Source organism: Enhydra lutris, unplaced genomic scaffold (genome assembly GCF_002288905.1).
Source record: "Enhydra lutris kenyoni isolate GAN:26980312 unplaced genomic scaffold, ASM228890v2 scaffoldscaffold13, whole genome shotgun sequence".
NCBI classification, from domain to species: domain Eukaryota; kingdom Metazoa; phylum Chordata; class Mammalia; order Carnivora; family Mustelidae; genus Enhydra; species Enhydra lutris.
Window position 1 is genome coordinate 40088422 of NW_019154097.1, and position 27825 is coordinate 40116246.

At 49.5% G+C, this 27825-nt stretch overlaps 1 protein-coding gene across 2 annotated transcripts in view; it reads left to right on the plus strand.

Moving 5' to 3' along the window:
- LOC111145672 (calcium voltage-gated channel subunit alpha1 B) overlaps window positions 1–27825 on the plus strand; it is a 184449-nt gene that overhangs the window by 22959 nt on the left and 133665 nt on the right. For both annotated transcript variants that reach the window (XM_022500758.1, XM_022500759.1), the window contains exons 4-6: window positions 12656–12747; window positions 21436–21588; window positions 22842–23032. In XM_022500758.1, coding sequence (XP_022356466.1) covers window positions 12656–12747; window positions 21436–21588; window positions 22842–23032 — 436 coding nt within the window. The remainder of the gene's footprint in view (window positions 1–12655; window positions 12748–21435; window positions 21589–22841; window positions 23033–27825) is intronic.

Sequence of the window (27825 nt, forward strand, 5' to 3'; positions counted from 1 at the left end):
ACACTTGAATCATAGTTCACATAAAAAAACTTGTATTTTATCTCCTTCTTTTCCTAGAGCAGCATACTGAGGTAAAATTCACATACCATGACGTCCACTTTTTTACAGCATATAATTCAGTGGCTTTTCGCGTGGCCGTAGGGTGCTACAGCCATGACCACAACTTAATCTGAGGACATTTCCATCAGCTTCCCAAAGAGACCTGACTGTCTGCCTTCCCTCTCCCCTCCAGCCCCTGGCCCCGTCTGGTCCCCTTTCTGTCCCTGGATTTGTCTGCTCTGGACAGATGTGGTCAGACACGATGTGGCCCTTTGTGTCTGGTTTCTTTCCTGTCACACACGTCAGTCTGTTTCACAAGCATGTTCCCCGAAATTGTTACCCTTTGCATGGCCGCCCTGTGTCTCGTTCACTGTGGTATTGGTGTTGTGTTGTGTTTCTCTGTTGCCTACTGTGGACATGTCCCGTCTGGGTTCCCCAGCAGGTGCTGTGAAGCCTTGGTGCATTATTCCGACGGGACACGCTCGCAGAGTGGCCTGGTGAAAAGTGTTTAAACACGAGGTGCATTTCATTTTGCCAAGTTGTTTTCCAACCAAATGGGAAGCGTCGTTTACAATTCCTGCTGGTTCTGTTCCAATCATGAGTGTCACCCACCCCCCGCCTGCCCCCGCCACCACGGGATGTGACGTTTCTAAAGCTCGTGTTAATTTATTGGGTGTAAAGCTGTCTCACGACCGCCTTACCTTTCAGTTTCCAATACTGGTGATTTTGGGTATGTTCGCACATTACTAAATTGTGTCAGTTTTATGACTCTTGGATCCTTGGCCATTTCGTTTTGGAAATTCCAGTGCTGCTCCAGGAGCACGTTCGAGCGTGCACTCCTGCTAGGCGCCCGGCTAGGTGTGGAGCTGGAAGGAGGCACTGGCTGGTCCTGGAGGGGAAGAGAGATGACACCCCACCCCCACCTCCCTCCCTGGCTCATGTCACCACCTCGCTTTCCAGGATTTTTCTAGAGCCTAAGACTTCGGGAAGGGAAGGCACCAAGAAATTCTTGCAGAATTCAGGGATGCATGCTCTAACTACGTTTCTGTTACTGTTCGTGTAACGTCTGTAATTAAAGTACCTCAACATTATTATTATTCTGTATTTCTTCATTTCAGTGAAGCACATTTTTCTTTTCTATATAAGTAAAAAGACATTGACTTTCTCGCTTGAAAATGTGGATATAGGAAAGAGTAAAAACAATGGCTCACAGGCTGTCCTGAGATGTTACTGCTGCTAATATTTTGCAATATTTCTTTCCAAGCTTTTTCTGTGCGTAGGTCTTAAAAATACACAGTTGGGACCGTGTGGCGGAGATGGCACCCTGCTCCCACCCAGTCCGCCGCCCTCACCGGGGCCTCGTGTGGACGGGCCTTGGCCACACTCTGTTGTCGGACTTGTCCTTTATTTCCCATTTTGCTTTTATAGATAAGACCCCAAAGCACGCGCGCATCTTTACCCCACCTTGGACTCCTTCTGAGGCACAAGGCCTCAAAGGTGGATGGCGGTGTATTTCCTCTGTCCATCAGGCTCGAACGTGGCTCAGTTTCCTGTCGTTTGGTTGCACCTCTGTTGCCAGCCCCCTCGTGCCTCTGCGCAGAGCAGGCTCTGTGTCCGTGTTCTGATTTGAACCCTCCTGGCCCTTGCTCTGCGCGTCGGCGTGTGGTCCGGTTGCTGAGCTCAAGGAAGCCTCTCGTATCTCAGTAAACGAGTCCTTTACTCTTGGCTCTTCTTTTCTGAAGTTCTTCTGAGCCTTTCTTCAATTTTTTTGCCTTTTTAGTTTTCCAGATAAATTCCGAGGTCGATTTGTTGTAGTTTAAAAAATTACTTTTGGAACAGCTTCAATTGTTGAGAATCTCTAAGCTGATTTCTGGAGAGTCAAATTCTAAACACGTGTGCTTCGTCTGTCTGTCCAGGGTTACAGTAAATCTCACCTTTATTCAGTGCTCCCCTTTTGTACATAAGATGCGGTGGTTGTCTTGGTGGAGGTCACTCACACTTTCCAGTTGCTTCTAAGTGGCTCCTCTTCACTGACGCCAATGTGACTGAAGTGTTGGGTGTCACGGTCCCTCCAAGCGGGGGCGTCTGGGTTCCTTTAGCTCGAACGCCTGTGTTCTCGACACGCCGCTGGGCCCGGGTGCCGTCGGCAGCTCTTGTCTTTTCGACGGGGGCCTCCAGCCCGCTCTGGCTGTTTCTCAGCCTCCGTGCAGCACACCTGCAGGCGGCTGTTCCGCGGGCTTCTCTGTCACTGCTTCTGGTCTCACTTTGCTGTCCTCTCCCTTGAAGGCCCCAGGCCGTTTTCTGTCCTCTGCAGAAGCTGAAGTTAGGGGTCCTCGCAAGCCTGCAGGTGCTGATCAAGCTGATGCGGTTGGCCAGCGGGCATCCAAACTGAGTGACCTCAGGGCTGCTCACGGGGCTTCTCACAGCCCCGGTCCTGGCCCCCGTCCCCTGCCCCCAGGCCAGGCTCCTCATCTCATCCCAGGCGAGGCGGCTGCTGCGGTTCTGGGATGGCCTGTGAGCGAGGCTGCTCCGACCCGGCTCCTGGGAGTTTTATCTTTGCTTTTGGAAAGAATCGTTTTATCTACTCATTTCCTTACTTTTTTCTCATGTTCTCTTGTGTTTGCTAGAACTCTCTAATAAGATGAAGTGAGAATAATGGTGGGGATTCTTATTTTATTGTCTGATTTTAAAGGAAATCCCTCTGATAAATGTTGGTTTGTCCGTACTCTTAAGAATGGATTTTGAGGGCGCCAGGGGAACTCGGTTAAGCGACTGCCTTCAGCTCAGGTCATGATCCTGGAGTCCTAGGATCGAGTCCCACATCTGGCTCCCAGCTTCATGGGGAGTCTGCTTCTCCCTCTGACCTGCTCCCCTCTTGTCCTCTCTCTTTCACTCCCTCTCTCAAATAAATAAATAAAAACTTTAAAAAAAAAAAGACTATTTATTTGACAGACAGAGATCACAAGTAGGCAGAGAGGTAGGCAGAGAGAGAGAGGGGGAAGCAGGCTCCCTGCTGAGCAGGGAGCCCAGTGTGGGACTCGATCCCAGGACCCTGAGATCATGATCTGAGCCGAAGGCAGAGGCTTAACCCACTGAGCCACCCAGGCGCCCCTAAAGAATATATAAAAAAAGTGGATTTTGAGCATGAAAGATTATTCAGAAAAAAAAGAATCGATATTCAATTGATTAGAGTTACAAATACAAAAATGTGTTCTTTTTAAAAAATTGAGATGAATTTGTGACAACATGGATGGACCTAGTGAGACGGAGGAAGACAAACGCCATATGGTCTCACTGTTGTGTGGAATCCGAAGCCAGAACAAAACAAAGCAAAACACCAAACTCAGAGAAAAAGAGAGCGGATCTGTGGCTACCGGAAGTGGGAGCTGGGTAGGTGGGGAGCCGGGGTAAGGTGGTCGAAGTTCCCGAGTTCCAGCTCGCGCATCAGGACGGTGAGTACCAGGGATACAACGAGCGCCAGGGTTCCCGTGGCTGCCGCAGGACACGTAGGAACGCTGGGAAGGGGGGGCCTCAGGAGCTCATCACAGCTCGTTTAAATGTGTCTCCGTGAGCTGATGGGTGTGAGCCGGACCTGTCGTAGGATCACCTCGCAGCAGAGGTAAACCGAGACGCCCTGCCGTGCACCACACACACGCAGGCACACGTGCCGACCGTTTCTCAGTAAAATGGAACAATTTTAGATTCAGCTCACAAAACATTTTATTTATACTTTTAGCAATTTTTAACAGTGGCTTTCGAGGTGACTCTAAATGTTTTATCCCATTTCACAAACTTAGTGTCAAACATTTATAAATTTACTATAACCGGATCTTCATAAGTACTCAAGTGCTGTGTATCCAGTAAAATGTAAAGATGTTGAATCATAAGTTTGTTAAAATGTTCCAATACTTTTTATAAACTATTAGTCTTCAACTTGAAATCACAGTGTAAATAAACTTTTCTGTTAGTTTATAAAGTTAGAACACCAGGGCGAACGTGATGCCAGATGTAATCACATTCCAGATGTTGGTGTGTTTGGCGAATTCTCTTCATCATGCCCCAAATGTAATGCAGGGAGATGGACTGACTCCTTCCTTCTTTCTTTCTCTTTTACGATTTTATTTATTTATTTGGCAGAGAGAGAGACAGCGAGAGAGGGAACACAGCAGGGGGAGTGGGAGAGGGGGAAGCAGGCTTCTCGCCGAGCGGGGAGCCCGATGCGGGCCTCCATCCCACGACCCCGGGATCACGCTGTGAGCCGAAGACAGACGCTCAAAGACTGAGCCCCCGCGCCCCCCGCGCCCCCCTCCCCTGCCTTCTCCTGTGGAGCGGCAGGTGCTTCTGTCGGAGAAGGAGGCGCTGCAGTGAGCGTTGAGTCCTGCTGCGGAACCTCCCTCGGTCGGGCCCCCTGTGACCTGCGGCCGTGAGGCCGGCGCGCGTGCGCGTGTCCCGACTTGCACCGCGCGTGCCCGTCACGCCCGCGTGCGCGTCATCACGTCACAACTCATGCTTCCGCCCCTTCGCGCCGAGATGCGCGGGGTCACTGATGCCCGCGCCATGACCTGAGCCGCCTGGCCTCACGCGGGGTCCCGTCGCGTGGCGCTCGCGCGCGCCGTTGCTTCCCCCCGTCAGCGTGTCCGGTTCACGTCCCACCGTGCCCGGCTCCCGGCTCCCCCGCGCCCTCCCGGCGCCCGACACGCGCCCTCCTCGGCGGACGTCCCGGTGGCTGTGAGGTGCCGCCTCAGCGCCGCGCCGGCCTGCGCCCCCCCGAGCATCTCTTCATGTATGTTTTCGCCGTTCGTGCATTTTTTTTTTTTTAAGAAATAGTCATTCAAGTCATTTGCCCATTTTTAAATTCAGTTTTTGTTGTTGAGTTGTGGGCGTTCTTTGTGTGTTCTGGATTCCAGGCTCGTACCAGGCACAGGATTCGTGAATACTTTCCCCGGTTCCGTAGGTTGTCTCTTCACTCTCTTGATAGGGCCCTTGGGAGCACGAAAGTTTTACATTTTGATAAAGTCCAGTGTTTTTTTTTTTATTGTCCGTGCTTTAGGTGTCGCAGCCAAGAAATCATTGCCACACCCAGTGCCATGAAGGTTTTCTCCTGCCCCCCCCGTTTCCTAGTTCAAGGTCTTCCGTGTGGATAAGCAAAGACCCGCTCCAAGTCGCGTTTGTACGAACAATAAGGTCCCACCGTTTTCATGGGGCTCTTCAGATCTCCCGCCCATTTGGTAAAAAGACCGTCTTCCCCCCATAGGATGGTGTCGAGCATCAGTGACCGTGGGTGAGGGCTCATTTCTGAGTCACTGTTCCATTCGGTGGGTCTCTCTGTCTGTCCTTACGCCGAGATCACGCTGTTTTGATTACTGTAGGTTTGCAGTAACTTTTGAAATCAGAAAGTGTGAGTCTTTGAGTTTTGTTCTTTTTCAAGATTGTTTCGTTTGTTTGGGGTTCTTTGAGATTCTATGTGAATTTTAGGAGGAATTTTTCTATTTCTGCAAAAAATGTCATTGGAGTTTTGATGGATCGGGATTACATTCACTCTGTAGTTTGCTTTGCACAGTGTGGGCATTTCATAATACTAAGGTTTCCAGTTCAAAGACACGGGATGTCTTTACATTTGCTGAGTGTTCTTTAATTTCCTTCACCTCCTTGGTTAATTTTATTCCTAAGTTTTTCACTCTTTCTTGATACTATTGTAAATGGATTGAAAAATTTTCCTTTTTTGTTTGTTCATTGCAAGTGTATAGAATACGATTTTTTTTTCCCCTAAAGATTTTATTTCTTTATTTCACAGAGACACAGCAAGAGAGGGAACACAAGCAGGGGCGGGGGGCGGGTGGGAGAGGGAGACACAGGCTTCCCGGGAGCCTGACTCGGGGGCTCGATCCCAGGACCCTTGGGATCATGACCTGAGCTGAAGGCAGACACTTAACAAATGAGCCCCCCCAGGCGCCTCTTTAAAATAAAACTATTTTCTTGTTTTGACTTTATATCCTGAAACTTTGCTGAATTCATTAGTTCTGGTAGTTTTTGGTGGATTTTTTTTGTTGTTGTTTACAAATTTAGGACTTTCTACATATGAGGTGTGTTGGGATTTTTATCGCAATTGTACTGAAATTATGTAGATTAGTCTGGGGAAAAGGAACATCTAATGTTGAACTGTCTCATCTATTAATATGGTTCATTCTTATTATCCCTTTGTTTCCCAAGAACGTATTGTGACTTTTATTATTAAGATATTATACTTATTTTATTGAATTTATTCCTAGGTACTTCTGATTTTGTTGTTATTACGAACAGTATCTTTTTTTTTTTTTTTTTTAAAGATTTTATTGATTTATTCAACAGAGAGAGAGATCACAAGTAGGCAGAGAAGCAGGCAGAGAGAGAGGGGGAAGCAGGCTCCCTGCTGTGCAGAGAGCCTGATGTGGGGCTCGATCCCAGGACCCTGAGATCATGACCTGAGCTGAAGGCAGAGGCTTAACCCACTGAGCCACCCAGGCGCCCCACGAACAGTATCTTTATGAGAGTGTTATTGAGATATAATTCACACACCAGGACCCTCACCCTTCTGGAGTATCCCGCTCAGTGGTCTTCAGTCTGGTCAGAGCTGTGCAGCCATCAGCACTAACTCCAGGCCCATTAGAATGATAGTTTTTATTTTATTTATTTATTTAAAAAGATTTTATTTATTTATTTGACAAACAGAGATCACAAGTAGGCAGAGAGAGAGAGGGGGAAGCAGGCTCCTCGCCGAGCAGAGAGCCCGATGCGGGGCTCAATCTCAGGACTCCGTGACCATGACCTGAGCCAAAGGCAGAGGCTTAACCCACTGAGCCACCCAGGCGTCCCTAGAACGATAGTTCTTAAAAATTGTATTTTCTAATTGTAAGTGAAAACAATATATTTTGTTTTTAAAGATTTATTTATTAGGGAGAGAGAGAGAGAGAGAGAGAGTGCATTAGCAGGGGCGAGGGGTAGAAGGAGAAGCAGACTCCCAGATGAGCAGGGAGCCTGATGTGAGACGTGATCCCAGGACCCTGAGATCATGACCTGAGCCAAAGGCAGACACCTTACCTACCAAGCCACCCAGGTGCCCCAAAACACAATCTGTTTTTGAATATTTATTTGGTACTACATAAACTTGCTGAACTTTCTAATTAGCTCTTACAGTTTTTCTGTGTATGCTTTTGGGTTTTCTGTATAAAAATCACATTATCTGTGAATATGACAGTTTGTTTTCTCCTTTTTAATCTTTATATATTTTATTTCTTTTTCTTTTTTTATTGCCTTGGCTAGGACCTCCGTATGATCTTAAGTAGCAATCTTGTATTTTCCCTGCATTTGAAGAGGGTTGCTCCTAACACATGTTGTCAGTTTAAAGGATTTTTCTTTCTAGCCCTAGTTCTTGTCTGATGATATTGAAATTTTATTGAATAATTTCTCTGAAAAAAATTTTTTTAAAGATTTTATTTATTTGACAGACAGAGATCACAAGTAGGCAGAGGCAGGCAGAGAGAGGGGGAAGCAGGCTCCCCGCAGAGCAGAGAGCCTGATGTGGGGCTTGATCCCAGGACCCTGAGATCACGACCTGAGCTGAAGGCACAGGCTTTAACCCACTGAGCCACCCAGCCGCCCCTCTCTGAAATTTTTGACATGATGACATGGTTTCTATTTTGATTTTTAATTGGTGGGGTACATTAATAGTTATTCTACTATTGAACTATTCTTATGTTCCTATGACAACTCAGCTGGCCATTATATACTCTTAAAATATGTACTTTTGAGTTTTATTCTAATTTGTAACTTAAGATTTGTGTTCATAATTGAGATATGTATAAAATTTTCTTGTCCTTTTCCAGTTTTGATATCCAGATTATACTAGGGTCATAAAATGAGTTGGGGAGCTTTTCTTGTATTTTTATTCTCCAAAACAGTTTATATAACATAGAAATTATCTGTTTTTTGGATGTTCATAGAACTCATTTGTACAATAGTCTGGATCTGATGTTTGCCAGAGGAAACCTGAATCCAAATTCAGTTTTGTAAATGGTTTTGGTAGGCAGAATTCTGAGACAGCCCCCAAGGATCCCATCCTTGCCTGTGCTCATCTCCCCTTCAGTGTGGGAAGGGTCATGGATATGATCTCACTTCCATCGTTAGTTTCCCAAACAGTTGACTGAGTTAACCCAAAAGAACCAACCTAATTAGGTGATCCTTTTAAAGGGACTGAGTCCTTCGTAAAAAATTAGAGCATTTAGAGGTGTGAGAGGGACTCTTGAGGGCCAGGTGGCGAGGACCTGAGCGTGGCTGCCAGGAGCTGAGAGCTGACAGCGAGGCAGTGGGACTCCGTACCTCCTGCAAACAGCATGAAGGGGCTAGGAAGCATGACTTGCCCTAGATTGGTCTCTAGATGAGGGTACAAACCGGCTGACACCGGGATCTCAGCCTTCTGAGACCCTAAGCCGAGAACCTAGCTGCGGTGTGCCCTGACTTTGACCTACAGGGCTGTGAGCTAACAGGTGGTATTTCAAGTTACTAACTTTGTAGCAAGTCTTTACACAGCAATAGAAAACCAATACAGTCGTTTGCAGTTTGTTCAGGTTTTCTACTTCTTTGGTTACCTTTGAGAAATTGCATTCTGGGGGGGATATATTCCTTTCATCAAAATTTTAACATTGATATAAAATTGTTAATAATATTCTTTGTGATTCTAAAAATCTCTCCTGTCTGCAGGTATTTTCCCTCTATGTGAATATATTATGGTACACATGTATGGGTATGCAAGTGTCATGTGTGTATTTGTGTACAGGTGTGTTCAGATATGTGCACATTCTCTTTTTCTGGATGATTCTTGCCAGAAGCTTGTTCATTTTTTTCAACTTTCAGATTCAGCTTTCTGTTATTTCTCTATTTTCTGATTGAACCGTGTCTACGCTTACCTTTATTATTTCCATTTTTCTCTTTTCTGTAAATTTAGTCTTCTGTTCTTTCTTTTTCTTTTAAAGATTTTATTTATTTATTTGATAGAGACACAGTGAGAGCAGGAATACAAGCAGGGGGAGTGGGACGGGGAGAAGCAGGCTCCTCACTGAGCAGGGAGCCCGATGCGGGGCTCGATCCCAGGACCCTGGCATCATGACCTGAGCCGAAGGCAGATGCTTAATAACTGAGCCACCCAGGCGCCCCCTCTTCTGTTCTTTTTTAAGATTCTTGAGACATATCTGTGCTTGGTTTATTTATTTTCAGTCTTTAAAAAAATAAAACCATTTAACTTTATGAATTTCCCCTTAAACATCCCTTTCACAGAACCCCACACATTGTAATATGTGGTATTTTTGTTGTTGATGGGTTCTAATTATTTGGTAATTTGTCTTTTTACTTTTTAGTTAATGAGTTATTTAGTTGTGCATTTTGAGGGTTTCTATACATATGAGTTTTCTTTTACAGTGTGTTTTTATATTTGTATTCTCATTTAAATACATTTATTGACTAGCAGAAGTGTGATAATGTATGTTACTAATTCTTTGAAATTTGCTGAGGCTTTTTTTGTGATGTAGGTTATGGGTGATTTTCTCTCTTTTTAAAAAGATTTATTTATTTATTCAAGGCAGGGAGGGGCAGGGGAGAGGGAGAGAGAAACTCAAGCAGACTCCTTTTGAACTTGGAACCCATCATGGGGCTCCATCTCACGACCTTGAGATCAGACCTGAGCTGAAACTGAGAGTCAGACGCCCAAATGACCACACCACCCAGGCACCTTGGACATGGGCAGTTTTCAAAGATATTCCCATGTACTCAAAAAGGCTATGTTCTTTATTTGTTAGGAGCAGAGTTTGATAGATAGGTGAGATAGGAAAGATGTAGAAGACTAGAACTCTGTTGTACATCAAGGCTGCTAATTTTTTTTTAAAGACTTATTCATTTGAGAGAGAGAGAGCACACACATGTGTGAGTGCAAGGAGGGGCAGAGGGGGAAAGAAACTCTTAGCAGCCTCCATGCCCAGCACAGAGCCCAACTCGGGGCTCAGTGTCACGACCCTGAGATCATGACCTGAGAAGAAACCAAGAGTCAGACGCTTAATTGACTGAGCCACCCAGGAGTCCCAAAGCTGCTAATTTTGTTTTAATCTTAGGTAGCCTTACTGAGTTTTGGTATTCAACCCTTCAGACTGTGAGAGGAGCTTTGCTGGACTTTTTGACTGTGTTGAAATCTGGGGTGATGACTTCTTTTATATCTGAAAAAAATTTTTTTAAAAAGATTTTATTTATTTGACGAGAGAGAGACAGTGAGAGGGGGAACACAGCAGGAGGAGTGGGAGAAGGAGGAGCAGACTCCCCGCCGAGCAGAGCGCCTGATGCGGGGCTCTATCCCAGAACCCTGAGATCATGACTCCAGCCAAAGGCAGAGGCTCAACATCTGAGCCCCCCAGGCACCCCTGAAAATATGTTTATTTTGCCCTCACTCTTCATTGACAGTTTAGCTGGGTATAAAGTTCTAAGGTGACCGTTACTTTCTGCTGCTCTTGGAAGGTATAACTCCATTGCCTTCTGGCACGTATTTTTGCCAAAGTGAAGTTTTTTTCTTTTCAATTATCCTTTTTCGCTATTAGAAGATATTTTGTCTTTTCTTTTTCTTTCTGGCAACTTCTAAGGCTGTCTTTTTATCCTTGATGTTCTGCCGTTCCTCCCTGTTTCTAGTCGGATGTATTTTCTTTATTCAATGGGTACTTATAGTGCACTTTCGATTTAAAAAGTCATTTATAGTTCTGTAAATTTCTCACCTGCTACCTCCTCCAATGTTGCTTCTTCGCCCTCTGCCTTGTTCTCTTCCGCAGCTCATACCGGATGTGTGCTGAACATATGATCTGACCTCCGTTTTGCTTAATTTCTCTCTCTTATTCCTTCTTTGGCTTCTTGATGTCTGCGGACGAGTTCTTCAGTACTAGCCTCTGTACTATTTTCCAAATCACTCATGCTCTCAAACTGTGTCTCCAGCCCAGAGTGTGATTTATTATCACTGTTACTGCTGTTTGTTTATTGCCCAAACTGGCTAGTCTTTCAGACACGACCTGTTTCTGTCTGCGTTTGTTTCATATGTGTCAATTTCGTCAGCACAAAGTTCGCCCAGTAGTCAGTTTTGATAGTTGGAGGTCTCTTGTAACACTGGGTTTCTTCATGTGCTCTGGACTTCTGGTTTGAACAGATATTTTCTTGTTGCCTTTCTTTCTTTTTCCACTGAGAGTTTCAGCTCTGTCTCAAATTCTATTCTCGCTGCCATGTATCTCAAGCAGGAGCACAGAGCCTTCTTCACCAAGAGTCCGGGACACATTCTACAAGCAGAACCGCCAGGACTGTCGGTGCATGGCATGTAGAGTGAGGGGAGAGAGGACTCGGGGAAGCCCTGGTTTTGGCTGAAACAACATCAACGAGGAGTACTCAGAGAGTGGGAACTGGGGAAGAAGCAAGGCTGCAGTAGGAATCAAAGCTTAGTCGCCACAGTGTAGCAGCTCTGAACTTTCTAAAGAAGTTCATGTTTCAACACTTTTATACATTAATGTTTAAAAAATGGTTCTTTAATTATGTAATGCTTGATACACTTTTTGATAGCCAAGTGGAAGGGTTAAAAGGGCAGTTGGATGTATGAGTCCTCAGTTCTAGATTTGGGTTAAAGCTGTGCGATTAGGAGTGGAAAGCACGCTGTGGCATTCAGAGCCAAGGGGTAGATCCTGCTGGGAGAGAGCCCCAGGGCCTCCACCTCCCAAGTCTGGTTCATAAGGCAAAGGTGGCCGTCGAGACCTGGAGGGGCTCCTGGGGAGTTCGAGGGAAATGAGAGAGTTGGCCAAAGGCTGGAGAAGGAACCATTTAGAGCAGAAGACTTGGCCACCGGAGTTGGCAAGGTATGGGCTCAAACGGCATTTCAGGGGAGCGGTGTGGGTGGGAGCCTAACAGGGACGGGAAGGTAAGGTCAGACCCAGGACTGACCCTCCGACTGAGCTTTGGTGTGAAGGGAGCAGAGAAATGTGCGGTGCTGAGAGGTGGTTCTCAGATCTTTTGTTTTCTGAAATGGAAGGCATCAGAATATGTTTTTCTGCCAACGGACTGATTATGACGGCTTTCCTGAGTCCCCGAAGCCTCTGTTCCACCTTCCCTGCCCCACACCACTGTTCCCCTGAGAGAAGGGCTTGAAGAGTGTGTGTGTCTGCTCAGCCTCGGTGTTACCCGTTTCACTCCTCCCCGTGTTTCTTGAGGCTGTTTGCCATGTGGCTGGGGTTGGTGTGGGAGCCTGGTTCTGGCTTGGGTTTAGCTGGAGGGCAGATTTAAGGCCAGGCCAGGCGTCAGAGACCAAGGGTCCTCTCAGGGTGATTCCTTCGAGCCAGAGGGATGGCTGCGCTGGAAGCAGGTGTTGCTGACATTACTATGGGGACGCCTGAATTCAGTCCCTGACCCTTCCTGCTTGGCAGGTCCCATACCTTGTGCCTGCCCTGTGTTTGGACAGTAGGGGACAGAAGAGACATGGTGTCCCTATTCTTGGGAGAAAGGATGTGGGGGGTGGGGAACGGGTTCTCTTACCTGAGTATGGAAGCTCTAGTTCCTTCCTTCTCTTTCCTGCCAGGATCCTGGCCACGGCTGGCACTGACTTTGACCTGCGGACCCTGCGGGCTGTGCGTGTGCTCAGGCCCCTGAAGCTGGTGTCTGGGATTCCGAGTGAGTCTGGCAAGAGCCATTAGACCCAAGCCTGCCTGGACTCCTGACTGCCTCCCCCAGCCTCACCACAGCCACGGACACACTTAAGCCCTAACCAGGGACCCCTTTGGCTCTGGTGACTCTAAGCTCAGGGCTCCTGACCCCCGGGAACCAGGTGTGAAGAAGCCTTGAAATTCTCTGTGAAAGCCCAGAGAGTGGCCCAGTTCTTTTGCCCTGACTTGGCTTCCCCAGCTGGAAGCTTTATTCTCTTCACATTCTCTGCTCTATTTCTAGCTCTGCTTTGTTTTCTGGGGTTAAGGTACAGATGAGAGATTGAGCAAGCTGGTGGGCTGGTGCCTGAGAAGATAGCCAGAGGCTGCAAGGGACCCCCTGTCTTGCCTTAGGCTCGGCAGGGCTGTGGACACCCAAGGCCAGGTTAAGACATGCTCTTGGATTCTGCTGCTCAAGGAGCCGGGCAGGAGGGCCAAGGTTACCGTGGGGTTGGGTTTTTCTCAGAGCCCCGGGCGGGCAGGGACCGAGAGCTGTGTCCTCCTGAGGCCACTACAGGAAAGCCCTCATTCTGCCCCAAGACCCTGCCAGGCGAAGGCTCAGGCCTGTATCTAAGAGCTGGGGCAGGTGGAAAGGGGGTCGTGGGGTTGAGCCTCCCTGTGTGCTGCTTCCTTTGGCTTGGACACACCCGTGCTGGGGGTTAGTGGTCAGACACTCCTGGGGTGGGTCCCCTGCTTCACTGTCCCCAAGGAACTGTGTCTGTTGGGAACTCCTGTACGCCCCTCCTAGGATCTCCTGCTCTCGGCCTCCCGAATCTTTTGCTTCTCTCTCCCAGCACCCCCCACCCTTTCTCCTCAGGATTCTCTGCTCACTCCCCACGGAGCCCTTCATAGTCCACTTCTCTCCCCTGACTTTGTACTCTGACACCCCGCGTCCTGCTTCTCCCCTGCTTTGGGACATTTTTCTGTCCACTTCCTTCCAAGGCTTATGCTTGGTCTCCCACCTCGAGGACTGTCCTGTTTGGTCTCCCACCCCGGGGACTGTCCTGTTTGGTCTCCCACCCCGGGGACTGTCCTGTTTGGTCTCCCACCCAGCCTGATGTGGGGCTCGATCCCAGGACCCTGAGATCATGACCTGAGCTGAAGGCAGAGGCTTAACCCACTGAGCCACCCAGGCGCCCCACGAACAGTATCTTTATGAGAGTGTTATTGAGATATAATTCACACACCAGGACCCTCACCCTTCTGGAGTATCCCGCTCAGTGGTCTTCAGTCTGGTCAGAGCTGTGCAGCCATCAGCACTAACTCCAGGCCCATTAGAATGATAGTTTTTATTTTATTTATTTATTTAAAAAGATTTTATTTATTTATTTGACAAACAGAGATCACAAGTAGGCAGAGAGAGAGAGGGGGAAGCAGGCTCCTCGCCGAGCAGAGAGCCCGATGCGGGGCTCAATCTCAGGACTCCGTGACCATGACCTGAGCCAAAGGCAGAGGCTTAACCCACTGAGCCACCCAGGCGTCCCTAGAACGATAGTTCTTAAAAATTGTATTTTCTAATTGTAAGTGAAAACAATATATTTTGTTTTTAAAGATTTATTTATTAGGGAGAGAGAGAGAGAGAGAGAGAGTGCATTAGCAGGGGCGAGGGGTAGAAGGAGAAGCAGACTCCCAGATGAGCAGGGAGCCTGATGTGAGACGTGATCCCAGGACCCTGAGATCATGACCTGAGCCAAAGGCAGACACCTTACCTACCAAGCCACCCAGGTGCCCCAAAACACAATCTGTTTTTGAATATTTATTTGGTACTACATAAACTTGCTGAACTTTCTAATTAGCTCTTACAGTTTTTCTGTGTATGCTTTTGGGTTTTCTGTATAAAAATCACATTATCTGTGAATATGACAGTTTGTTTTCTCCTTTTTAATCTTTATATATTTTATTTCTTTTTCTTTTTTTATTGCCTTGGCTAGGACCTCCGTATGATCTTAAGTAGCAATCTTGTATTTTCCCTGCATTTGAAGAGGGTTGCTCCTAACACATGTTGTCAGTTTAAAGGATTTTTCTTTCTAGCCCTAGTTCTTGTCTGATGATATTGAAATTTTATTGAATAATTTCTCTGAAAAAAATTTTTTTAAAGATTTTATTTATTTGACAGACAGAGATCACAAGTAGGCAGAGGCAGGCAGAGAGAGGGGGAAGCAGGCTCCCCGCAGAGCAGAGAGCCTGATGTGGGGCTTGATCCCAGGACCCTGAGATCACGACCTGAGCTGAAGGCACAGGCTTTAACCCACTGAGCCACCCAGCCGCCCCTCTCTGAAATTTTTGACATGATGACATGGTTTCTATTTTGATTTTTAATTGGTGGGGTACATTAATAGTTATTCTACTATTGAACTATTCTTATGTTCCTATGACAACTCAGCTGGCCATTATATACTCTTAAAATATGTACTTTTGAGTTTTATTCTAATTTGTAACTTAAGATTTGTGTTCATAATTGAGATATGTATAAAATTTTCTTGTCCTTTTCCAGTTTTGATATCCAGATTATACTAGGGTCATAAAATGAGTTGGGGAGCTTTTCTTGTATTTTTATTCTCCAAAACAGTTTATATAACATAGAAATTATCTGTTTTTTGGATGTTCATAGAACTCATTTGTACAATAGTCTGGATCTGATGTTTGCCAGAGGAAACCTGAATCCAAATTCAGTTTTGTAAATGGTTTTGGTAGGCAGAATTCTGAGACAGCCCCCAAGGATCCCATCCTTGCCTGTGCTCATCTCCCCTTCAGTGTGGGAAGGGTCATGGATATGATCTCACTTCCATCGTTAGTTTCCCAAACAGTTGACTGAGTTAACCCAAAAGAACCAACCTAATTAGGTGATCCTTTTAAAGGGACTGAGTCCTTCGTAAAAAATTAGAGCATTTAGAGGTGTGAGAGGGACTCTTGAGGGCCAGGTGGCGAGGACCTGAGCGTGGCTGCCAGGAGCTGAGAGCTGACAGCGAGGCAGTGGGACTCCGTACCTCCTGCAAACAGCATGAAGGGGCTAGGAAGCATGACTTGCCCTAGATTGGTCTCTAGATGAGGGTACAAACCGGCTGACACCGGGATCTCAGCCTTCTGAGACCCTAAGCCGAGAACCTAGCTGCGGTGTGCCCTGACTTTGACCTACAGGGCTGTGAGCTAACAGGTGGTATTTCAAGTTACTAACTTTGTAGCAAGTCTTTACACAGCAATAGAAAACCAATACAGTCGTTTGCAGTTTGTTCAGGTTTTCTACTTCTTTGGTTACCTTTGAGAAATTGCATTCTGGGGGGGATATATTCCTTTCATCAAAATTTTAACATTGATATAAAATTGTTAATAATATTCTTTGTGATTCTAAAAATCTCTCCTGTCTGCAGGTATTTTCCCTCTATGTGAATATATTATGGTACACATGTATGGGTATGCAAGTGTCATGTGTGTATTTGTGTACAGGTGTGTTCAGATATGTGCACATTCTCTTTTTCTGGATGATTCTTGCCAGAAGCTTGTTCATTTTTTTCAACTTTCAGATTCAGCTTTCTGTTATTTCTCTATTTTCTGATTGAACCGTGTCTACGCTTACCTTTATTATTTCCATTTTTCTCTTTTCTGTAAATTTAGTCTTCTGTTCTTTCTTTTTCTTTTAAAGATTTTATTTATTTATTTGATAGAGACACAGTGAGAGCAGGAATACAAGCAGGGGGAGTGGGACGGGGAGAAGCAGGCTCCTCACTGAGCAGGGAGCCCGATGCGGGGCTCGATCCCAGGACCCTGGCATCATGACCTGAGCCGAAGGCAGATGCTTAATAACTGAGCCACCCAGGCGCCCCCTCTTCTGTTCTTTTTTAAGATTCTTGAGACATATCTGTGCTTGGTTTATTTATTTTCAGTCTTTAAAAAAATAAAACCATTTAACTTTATGAATTTCCCCTTAAACATCCCTTTCACAGAACCCCACACATTGTAATATGTGGTATTTTTGTTGTTGATGGGTTCTAATTATTTGGTAATTTGTCTTTTTACTTTTTAGTTAATGAGTTATTTAGTTGTGCATTTTGAGGGTTTCTATACATATGAGTTTTCTTTTACAGTGTGTTTTTATATTTGTATTCTCATTTAAATACATTTATTGACTAGCAGAAGTGTGATAATGTATGTTACTAATTCTTTGAAATTTGCTGAGGCTTTTTTTGTGATGTAGGTTATGGGTGATTTTCTCTCTTTTTAAAAAGATTTATTTATTTATTCAAGGCAGGGAGGGGCAGGGGAGAGGGAGAGAGAAACTCAAGCAGACTCCTTTTGAACTTGGAACCCATCATGGGGCTCCATCTCACGACCTTGAGATCAGACCTGAGCTGAAACTGAGAGTCAGACGCCCAAATGACCACACCACCCAGGCACCTTGGACATGGGCAGTTTTCAAAGATATTCCCATGTACTCAAAAAGGCTATGTTCTTTATTTGTTAGGAGCAGAGTTTGATAGATAGGTGAGATAGGAAAGATGTAGAAGACTAGAACTCTGTTGTACATCAAGGCTGCTAATTTTTTTTTAAAGACTTATTCATTTGAGAGAGAGAGAGCACACACATGTGTGAGTGCAAGGAGGGGCAGAGGGGGAAAGAAACTCTTAGCAGCCTCCATGCCCAGCACAGAGCCCAACTCGGGGCTCAGTGTCACGACCCTGAGATCATGACCTGAGAAGAAACCAAGAGTCAGACGCTTAATTGACTGAGCCACCCAGGAGTCCCAAAGCTGCTAATTTTGTTTTAATCTTAGGTAGCCTTACTGAGTTTTGGTATTCAACCCTTCAGACTGTGAGAGGAGCTTTGCTGGACTTTTTGACTGTGTTGAAATCTGGGGTGATGACTTCTTTTATATCTGAAAAAAATTTTTTTAAAAAGATTTTATTTATTTGACGAGAGAGAGACAGTGAGAGGGGGAACACAGCAGGAGGAGTGGGAGAAGGAGGAGCAGACTCCCCGCCGAGCAGAGCGCCTGATGCGGGGCTCTATCCCAGAACCCTGAGATCATGACTCCAGCCAAAGGCAGAGGCTCAACATCTGAGCCCCCCAGGCACCCCTGAAAATATGTTTATTTTGCCCTCACTCTTCATTGACAGTTTAGCTGGGTATAAAGTTCTAAGGTGACCGTTACTTTCTGCTGCTCTTGGAAGGTATAACTCCATTGCCTTCTGGCACGTATTTTTGCCAAAGTGAAGTTTTTTTCTTTTCAATTATCCTTTTTCGCTATTAGAAGATATTTTGTCTTTTCTTTTTCTTTCTGGCAACTTCTAAGGCTGTCTTTTTATCCTTGATGTTCTGCCGTTCCTCCCTGTTTCTAGTCGGATGTATTTTCTTTATTCAATGGGTACTTATAGTGCACTTTCGATTTAAAAAGTCATTTATAGTTCTGTAAATTTCTCACCTGCTACCTCCTCCAATGTTGCTTCTTCGCCCTCTGCCTTGTTCTCTTCCGCAGCTCATACCGGATGTGTGCTGAACATATGATCTGACCTCCGTTTTGCTTAATTTCTCTCTCTTATTCCTTCTTTGGCTTCTTGATGTCTGCGGACGAGTTCTTCAGTACTAGCCTCTGTACTATTTTCCAAATCACTCATGCTCTCAAACTGTGTCTCCAGCCCAGAGTGTGATTTATTATCACTGTTACTGCTGTTTGTTTATTGCCCAAACTGGCTAGTCTTTCAGACACGACCTGTTTCTGTCTGCGTTTGTTTCATATGTGTCAATTTCGTCAGCACAAAGTTCGCCCAGTAGTCAGTTTTGATAGTTGGAGGTCTCTTGTAACACTGGGTTTCTTCATGTGCTCTGGACTTCTGGTTTGAACAGATATTTTCTTGTTGCCTTTCTTTCTTTTTCCACTGAGAGTTTCAGCTCTGTCTCAAATTCTATTCTCGCTGCCATGTATCTCAAGCAGGAGCACAGAGCCTTCTTCACCAAGAGTCCGGGACACATTCTACAAGCAGAACCGCCAGGACTGTCGGTGCATGGCATGTAGAGTGAGGGGAGAGAGGACTCGGGGAAGCCCTGGTTTTGGCTGAAACAACATCAACGAGGAGTACTCAGAGAGTGGGAACTGGGGAAGAAGCAAGGCTGCAGTAGGAATCAAAGCTTAGTCGCCACAGTGTAGCAGCTCTGAACTTTCTAAAGAAGTTCATGTTTCAACACTTTTATACATTAATGTTTAAAAAATGGTTCTTTAATTATGTAATGCTTGATACACTTTTTGATAGCCAAGTGGAAGGGTTAAAAGGGCAGTTGGATGTATGAGTCCTCAGTTCTAGATTTGGGTTAAAGCTGTGCGATTAGGAGTGGAAAGCACGCTGTGGCATTCAGAGCCAAGGGGTAGATCCTGCTGGGAGAGAGCCCCAGGGCCTCCACCTCCCAAGTCTGGTTCATAAGGCAAAGGTGGCCGTCGAGACCTGGAGGGGCTCCTGGGGAGTTCGAGGGAAATGAGAGAGTTGGCCAAAGGCTGGAGAAGGAACCATTTAGAGCAGAAGACTTGGCCACCGGAGTTGGCAAGGTATGGGCTCAAACGGCATTTCAGGGGAGCGGTGTGGGTGGGAGCCTAACAGGGACGGGAAGGTAAGGTCAGACCCAGGACTGACCCTCCGACTGAGCTTTGGTGTGAAGGGAGCAGAGAAATGTGCGGTGCTGAGAGGTGGTTCTCAGATCTTTTGTTTTCTGAAATGGAAGGCATCAGAATATGTTTTTCTGCCAACGGACTGATTATGACGGCTTTCCTGAGTCCCCGAAGCCTCTGTTCCACCTTCCCTGCCCCACACCACTGTTCCCCTGAGAGAAGGGCTTGAAGAGTGTGTGTGTCTGCTCAGCCTCGGTGTTACCCGTTTCACTCCTCCCCGTGTTTCTTGAGGCTGTTTGCCATGTGGCTGGGGTTGGTGTGGGAGCCTGGTTCTGGCTTGGGTTTAGCTGGAGGGCAGATTTAAGGCCAGGCCAGGCGTCAGAGACCAAGGGTCCTCTCAGGGTGATTCCTTCGAGCCAGAGGGATGGCTGCGCTGGAAGCAGGTGTTGCTGACATTACTATGGGGACGCCTGAATTCAGTCCCTGACCCTTCCTGCTTGGCAGGTCCCATACCTTGTGCCTGCCCTGTGTTTGGACAGTAGGGGACAGAAGAGACATGGTGTCCCTATTCTTGGGAGAAAGGATGTGGGGGGTGGGGAACGGGTTCTCTTACCTGAGTATGGAAGCTCTAGTTCCTTCCTTCTCTTTCCTGCCAGGATCCTGGCCACGGCTGGCACTGACTTTGACCTGCGGACCCTGCGGGCTGTGCGTGTGCTCAGGCCCCTGAAGCTGGTGTCTGGGATTCCGAGTGAGTCTGGCAAGAGCCATTAGACCCAAGCCTGCCTGGACTCCTGACTGCCTCCCCCAGCCTCACCACAGCCACGGACACACTTAAGCCCTAACCAGGGACCCCTTTGGCTCTGGTGACTCTAAGCTCAGGGCTCCTGACCCCCGGGAACCAGGTGTGAAGAAGCCTTGAAATTCTCTGTGAAAGCCCAGAGAGTGGCCCAGTTCTTTTGCCCTGACTTGGCTTCCCCAGCTGGAAGCTTTATTCTCTTCACATTCTCTGCTCTATTTCTAGCTCTGCTTTGTTTTCTGGGGTTAAGGTACAGATGAGAGATTGAGCAAGCTGGTGGGCTGGTGCCTGAGAAGATAGCCAGAGGCTGCAAGGGACCCCCTGTCTTGCCTTAGGCTCGGCAGGGCTGTGGACACCCAAGGCCAGGTTAAGACATGCTCTTGGATTCTGCTGCTCAAGGAGCCGGGCAGGAGGGCCAAGGTTACCGTGGGGTTGGGTTTTTCTCAGAGCCCCGGGCGGGCAGGGACCGAGAGCTGTGTCCTCCTGAGGCCACTACAGGAAAGCCCTCATTCTGCCCCAAGACCCTGCCAGGCGAAGGCTCAGGCCTGTATCTAAGAGCTGGGGCAGGTGGAAAGGGGGTCGTGGGGTTGAGCCTCCCTGTGTGCTGCTTCCTTTGGCTTGGACACACCCGTGCTGGGGGTTAGTGGTCAGACACTCCTGGGGTGGGTCCCCTGCTTCACTGTCCCCAAGGAACTGTGTCTGTTGGGAACTCCTGTACGCCCCTCCTAGGATCTCCTGCTCTCGGCCTCCCGAATCTTTTGCTTCTCTCTCCCAGCACCCCCCACCCTTTCTCCTCAGGATTCTCTGCTCACTCCCCACGGAGCCCTTCATAGTCCACTTCTCTCCCCTGACTTTGTACTCTGACACCCCGCGTCCTGCTTCTCCCCTGCTTTGGGACATTTTTCTGTCCACTTCCTTCCAAGGCTTATGCTTGGTCTCCCACCTCGAGGACTGTCCTGTTTGGTCTCCCACCCCGGGGACTGTCCTGTTTGGTCTCCCACCCCGGGGACTGTCCTGTTTGGTCTCCCACCCTTGGGGACTGTCCTGTTTGGTCCCCACCCGAGGACTCCCCTGTAAGTGCAGGCTGTTCCCCTAAACTCATGGTTCCTGTACTCCCTGCTCATCCCCTACTTGGACAGTGCCCAGCCCAACACCGTGCCCCGGCCCCCAGTGCTGCCCAGCCCAGGCTCTGGCTGGTCTGCTCCCCCACTCCCCCAGCCCCAGCACCACCCCCTCCCTCTGACCCGCCCTCCATGGCTGCTCTGGTCCAGGCTTACAGGTGGTGCTCAAGTCTATCATGAAGGCCATGGTCCCACTCCTGCAGATCGGGCTGCTTCTCTTCTTTGCCATCCTCATGTTCGCCATCATCGGCCTCGAGTTCTACATGGGCAAATTCCACAAGGCCTGCTTCCCCAACAGCACAGGTGAGGCCTGGCCGCGCCCCTCGGACTCATTCATCCTGGAGGCCCTGCTTGGGAGTCCAGCGGACCAGGGAGCTCCTGTGCCAGTGGGGGACACACACCACCTCCAGGAGGGCACAAACACCTGAGCAGACACAGAAACGTGGTGATCATCGATGATAGTAACTTCTGGGGGAAAACAAAAGGAGAATTGGCAATATAGTAATTGGGGAGCCTGCTTCACGGAAACCAGGGAAATCAGCCTGGGAGGCCTGTCTCCTGAGGTGGCCCTTGAGCAGCCGTCAGAGCAGTGAGAGGGACTGCTGGGCAGTTGCTGGGCCGAGGGCTCTGGTTCCAGGGCCCGGTGCGTGCAGAGGCCAGGGTGAGGGGCCCCGGGAGCAGAGGGGAGTCGCGCGGGCTTCGAGGCTGTGGTGGGAACTCGGACTCTTATTCTGAGAGAGGTCGGGAAGGCAGGGGAGGGCTCTGAGCGAGGCCGCTCCAGGAAGGCAAAGGCAGAAACAGGCTCGGGGAGGCTAATGTCACGATCCAGAGAGATGGCTGCGGCCAGGCTGTTTTGGTGGAGGTGGTCAGAATGTGTGGGGTTCTGGGTGGACTTGCAGGGAGGCAGGTCATGTCACTCAATGCAGAGAAAGCTCTTACCAAAATTTGAATCATTCATGATTTTTAAAAACTTCTTATCATAGCTGGTGGAAACATGTAGACTCCGCAGGGGCCAGTGCTGTGAGGCCTGGGCGCTGTGACCCCCAGCCATCCTCTGGGTCCCTGCTGGCTGGACTCTGAGCCGACTTGCCTGGTGAGCAGGGACCACAGTGGCTGACTCCAGCTTGTGGTGGCTCCGGAGTGACAGGCGGATCTGCTGGTCAGGAGTCTTGGGGCGGCTTGACTGTGAGGGAAAGGAGAAATCAGGGTGGTAGTGGTAGGAAGAATTGGATGTTAGGACTTTGTCTTTTTTGATTTTCAGGTGCCTAAGTCCTGAGCGTGCCTCAAGCGTGAGGGGCGGGTTCTAGCTGAGAGGGAGAGGTTGACCAGTAGTTCCTGGGAGGGTTGGTCTGAGCTCGGGGAGGGCAGGTGTGGGCACGGGGAGAGAGCCGGTGCACGGAGGGATGGTGGGACGTTGAGGGAGGATCCCACTGGTGCTTGATTCCTGCTCCCGCCCCTCCCCGTGATGAGGTCTCCACAGCCCAGGAATCCCAGCAGGGGTGGGAGCACTTGGTGTTTCTGGGCTCAGGGTCTGTGCTTCACTTTTCTCTTCGCAGATCCAGATCCAGTGGGCGACTTCCCCTGCGGCAAGGAGGCCCCAGCCCGGCTGTGTGAGGGGGACACAGAATGTCGGGAGTACTGGCCAGGCCCTAACTTCGGCATCACCAACTTCGACAATATCCTGTTCGCCATCTTGACGGTTTTCCAGTGCATCACCATGGAGGGCTGGACCGACATCCTCTACAATGTGAGTTGTGAGTTGTGCCTTGGCCCTGGAGCCGTGGACGGACCCTGGAGCTCCTGCAGCCTCATTTGGGGTGATATTTCTGACCTAGGAGCCTCTGCCCAACCCCAAGCTCCTTCGTCCACCGTAGGATGAAATCTAGGCCCCTTCCTTCAGATGGCTCCACCAGCTGCCCACTGTCCACTCACACTCTTGGCCTTGGTCCTAGAGTCTCCGGGCCGCTTCTTGTATGAGTGATGCTGAGGGCTGGGCGGACACTTCCAGAGATGCTGCTGCTGATCATTGAGTGGCTATGGCGTGGTCCCTCAGGCCCCCCACAGGCTCGTTGTTAGGCCCCGTGTGAAGTGTCTCCTCCCTGTTAAGTCACAGAATCATCTCGAGAACCCCATTGTACAAGGAGGAAACTGAGGCATGGAGAGCTTGTTGAATTTGCTCCAGTCCCTAGGACTGGTGGCAGCTTGCTGGGAGCTCCTAGCTATGCCATCCCTGGCGGGGTTTTCAGGATGGAGTGAGGGGCAGGGAAGCCTACTGGCCTCTCCCTGTCCTGAGGCTGCCTGGGGAAGACAGGGCAGGGCTGCATGCTGTGCGGAGCTGACGTGCAGGGAGACCTATCCGATGATGCTAGGGACCTGGGGTGAGAGTGTGTGTCTTGCGCATTCGTGTCTTCTGCTCTATCTCTCTGGCACTGTTTCTTCTTGAATGTCTTGCCCATGAGAGTGCCTACCCGTCACAGTGGTGTATATGGGGCAGTCTGGGTTGGGGCCCGTGACGAAGATGGTCTAAGGCCCTTGCCTGGTGACCTGTCTAGCTCCCGCCTCCCTCCACGTGAAGCTCTTCCTGGCGGACTCTGCCATGAACGCTGGAGCACAATGCTGTTTGCTTTTTCGTGTGATGAACCCCTTGCTACCTTCTACCCACTAAAGCCCCATGAGCCCCCAGGGCATGAGCACGATTAAATTAGGCCCCCAGGGGCTCTGGGAGGTAGAGAGAGAAGGTACACACAAGCTAGGACTCTTGGAAGATTTGGCCGGCAAGGCACAGCTGGTTGATGGCTGTGTTCTGGATGGCTAGGGTGTGCCCTGCGTGGGTACTGTGGGTGGAGGGCCCTGTGATACAACACATTTCACGCTGAACCTGCCACTTGTACGCTGATGTGGGGTTTGGACGATAAGCCCCCGAACCCTGTGCTCCCCAGCCTCGAGGAGCCTGGGGAGGAAATGACGGTGGTGTAGTCTGGTGGCGTGATGGATGGGAGGAAAGGGACAGAATGGGACCCTTTGCCCTGTGCCTTCTCCGTGGGTTCACAGAGAGCCAGGTAGGTCTCAGGGCTTGGTATCCAGCAAACGTGTGGTAAATGCTCACTGGGCTGGCACGGGGAAGACGAGGAGTTAAGAGAAGTTGGCCCAATGTTCCTGGAGCCAGATCCCTTCTCGGAGTGCGAGTCGTGTCTCACAACGGGCTCTGTTCAACTGAGGAAAAGAGGAACAGGCACCAAGGCGGTACGAGGAGCTTGGCTGTTCTCTTCCTGCAGCCAATCAAAGAGTAATTTCCCAAAGACAGACCCTAAAAATAGCTCTGAGCTGGCCACATCCCCGGCTGAACAACAGAAACCTAGAGCAGGTTCTGCAGCGTTCAGTGCCCGCTGGGACTTGGCCGTCAGCCCAGGTGACTCAGACTGGTGGGTCTGTGCCCTGTGGGGGAGGGGCTGCACAGGAGCCTGACCCTAGGGCAGGAGGCTGTGGTCCAGAGAGCCACAGAGATTCCTCAGACGGGGGTTTGCCTGGGACTCACTCTCTGGGCACTCCCCGAGATGCTCCTCATACCGTGGCGAGCAGGAGGCCTACAGTAAAGGCCTGACAATGGCCAGTGCTTTGAAGACGATGAAGGAGTATGAGGAGCCGGGAACCGCGTGAAGGCAAGGCCTGGTGAGGTCTGGAAGCCAGATATGCAGGTGCTGTGGGATTGTGCTCTGGAGCTTTGGCGAGGCACCAGGACGCCGTGACGGTGGTGAGCTGTGAGGCTGGTGCCCAGGGCGGGGTCCAGGATCGGGGTCCACTCTGCACACTAACAGGAGGGTTGTTGTTATAAATCAGCTTTTAAAGGGGGTTCTTTGGAGAGAGAGCGTACCCTCTCTTCCAGCCCAGTGAGTGCAGCTTTTATGGTCCTTTCCGATGTGTCATTGGGCGGGAAGGCCCAAGACCGTGCCTATGCGTCGAGGGAGAGCCATTGGCCTGCAGCCGTGGGGTGGACGGAGAGAGAGACAGAGAGCATGCTTGTTGCTGGGAACGGGAGAGGAGAGTGTGTGATGTGAGTGCCTCTCGCCGACCAGCTATGGCCCAGGGGTAGGGGCAGCCTGGAGCCCTTTTAAATTCTGACCAGGGGAATGATGAAGTCTCAGCAGAGAACGTCTGTTCAGAGGACTGCTGACAACCGGCGGAGGTGGGTGAGGGTGTCCCTGACGGGAGGAGAAATGGCTGGCCTCATTTTGAAAAGTAAGTGGAGTCAGATGGGTCCTAAGTGAGACGAGTCCGGAAATTGTGTCAGGCCCAGAGAGATGCGATGGTCTTGGGACAGCGCCATGCACGGCACAGTTCACCTGTCCCCCCTGCTGTCCCTCCCCTGCCTGGATAGTGGTGGGGTCAGTAGCCCAACAGCATGCCGAGGAAGAAGGAGCAGGGGCAGGCGAGGAGGGGCGAGGAGGGCCCAGCCTCCACCTCCCAGTGCAGGCGGCTGAGAGAGCAGAGGCTCTTGGTGTAAAGCGTGCCACGTAGTTTGTTGCCAGCTGGGACTAGACTCGTAGTTGCTGAATCGAGACCATTTTCTCCTTGAAGTGATTGCAGAGCCTTCGGTTACCCAGGAGTTACCGGAAGTCGCAGAACTGACCCCCATTTCTGCCCAGGAGCACCAAGTGTGTTCAGACGGGCCGTAGGAGGGAAGCGGGGCTGGTCTGTGAGGGTGCACAGGGCTCCGGGTGTCTGTGGTGCTGGTTGTGTGACGGCTGCCGCCGGGCGTTCTGACACGGGGGTGCCGGCTGCGTGTCACAGCGGGCGCCGTCGCCGTGCGGTGTGGGGGAAGGAGGACCCCGAGAGGGTGTGACCTCCCCACTGCGAAGGGTGGTGCCTTTCCTTGAGAAGGGAGACTTGGGAGCCAGACCTTTGCTCGGTTTCGTTTCCGTGGGTGGTCGCGAAGCCCAAGGACCCAGCTTTGGCCACAGGCTGTTTCAGAGAGCCATTGCTGTGGGGGGGACCGCCAAGTGCACGGCCGGGTGTGTGACGGGGAGCTCAGAGGTCACGGCGGGGCTGAGGGGGTCTGTCTGAGGTCAGGGCCGTGCTCAGCGTTATGGGAGAGGACGCTACTGTCTCGGCAAGGGGTGTAGAAGGAGAAGCAAAGAAGGCCGAAGACGGCGCATTCTCGAGCACGGCTCCTGGGGTCTCCAACATTCAGAAGCCAAGTAGGAAGGAAGGGGTGGCCAAGGGGACCAAGGTGGAGCCCCTGGCGCGGGCTGGGAGCACCACCAGAGGCTGGGGAGAAGCAGAGCCAGGAAAACAGTTTAGAGAAAGCCACCAACCAGGCCCGATGCTGCTAACTGGACGAGAGCAGTGTCCGAGGTGGGGGTAAAACCGTGGAACGTGCCGGAGAAGACAGTGTGGGATGAGGATGGCGGCCAGCGTCTGGCTCTGGCCGGGCCCCTCCCAGGGGGCATAGCGGGAGGGACTGGCAGGGGAGACGGGGATTGTTGGAGGTAATTGAGGGTTTACATGCCATTGTCGGAAGTCTGTGGAGCGGTCCCTTGTGTCTTTTAATGATGCAGGGGGCTTGTACCCCAACCAGAATGCTGAGCCTGACCCAGTGAGGACACAGAAGGTTCCATTCTGGCAGGACCCCCGGTAGCCCTTCCGTACCCACACCCCCTTCTCTCTTACCCTTCCCCCACGCCCCTCCAGGAACCACTACTCTGCCATCGCTGTCCTTTCAGGGAGGTTAGTAAAGGGAGCTGTATGAGCATTACTTTTCGGTTTGGCCACTTTCACTGACGTGGTTCTTGGGGGATTCGTCGGGATTACTGGGTGTGGCCGACGTCACACCCTGCCCGGCACTCGCGTTACAGGACCTCTGGACCGTTCCCAGTTTGGGGCGATTGAGAACACAGCGATTGTGCACACTTGTATACAGGTTTTCTGTGCAAACGTAAGCTGTCATTTCTCTGGGGTAAATGCCTAAGAGTACAGTTTCTGGGTTGTACAGTAGTTGCATGTTTACTTTTTTAAGGAATAGAAATTTCCCAGAGGACTGTGTTCTTTTACACGCCCACCAGCCGTGCGCGACGTGTCGTGCCCTTGCCAGTGTTTGACGTTGCCATTGTTTTTACCTTCAGCCGTCTGGTGAGTGTGACTCTGGTGCAGCCCGCACCTCTGGGGGCAGACGGTGCTGGTGTCGTTCCATGCTCACTCGCTGTTCGTGTGTCTTCTCCGTGAAATCTCTCTTCGTACCCTGTGTCCACAGTCTGGATTGTTATTTTACTGTGGAGTTTTTCTGTCTTCTAGAAACCACTTCTTTGTCAGATATGTGACTTGCAAATATTTTTCCTTAGCCATTAACTTGACTTTTCATAGTCTTCACCGGGTCTTTCACAGAAAGAAAAAAATTTTTTTTTTCGCCAGAAAAATCATTTTTTATTTTGATAAAGTCCAGTTTATCTACTTTTCCTTTTGTGCATTGGGCTTTTGGGGTCGAGTCTAAAAACTCTTTGCCTAGTCCTAAATTCTGAAGATTTTTGTCTACTTTTTTTAAACAAA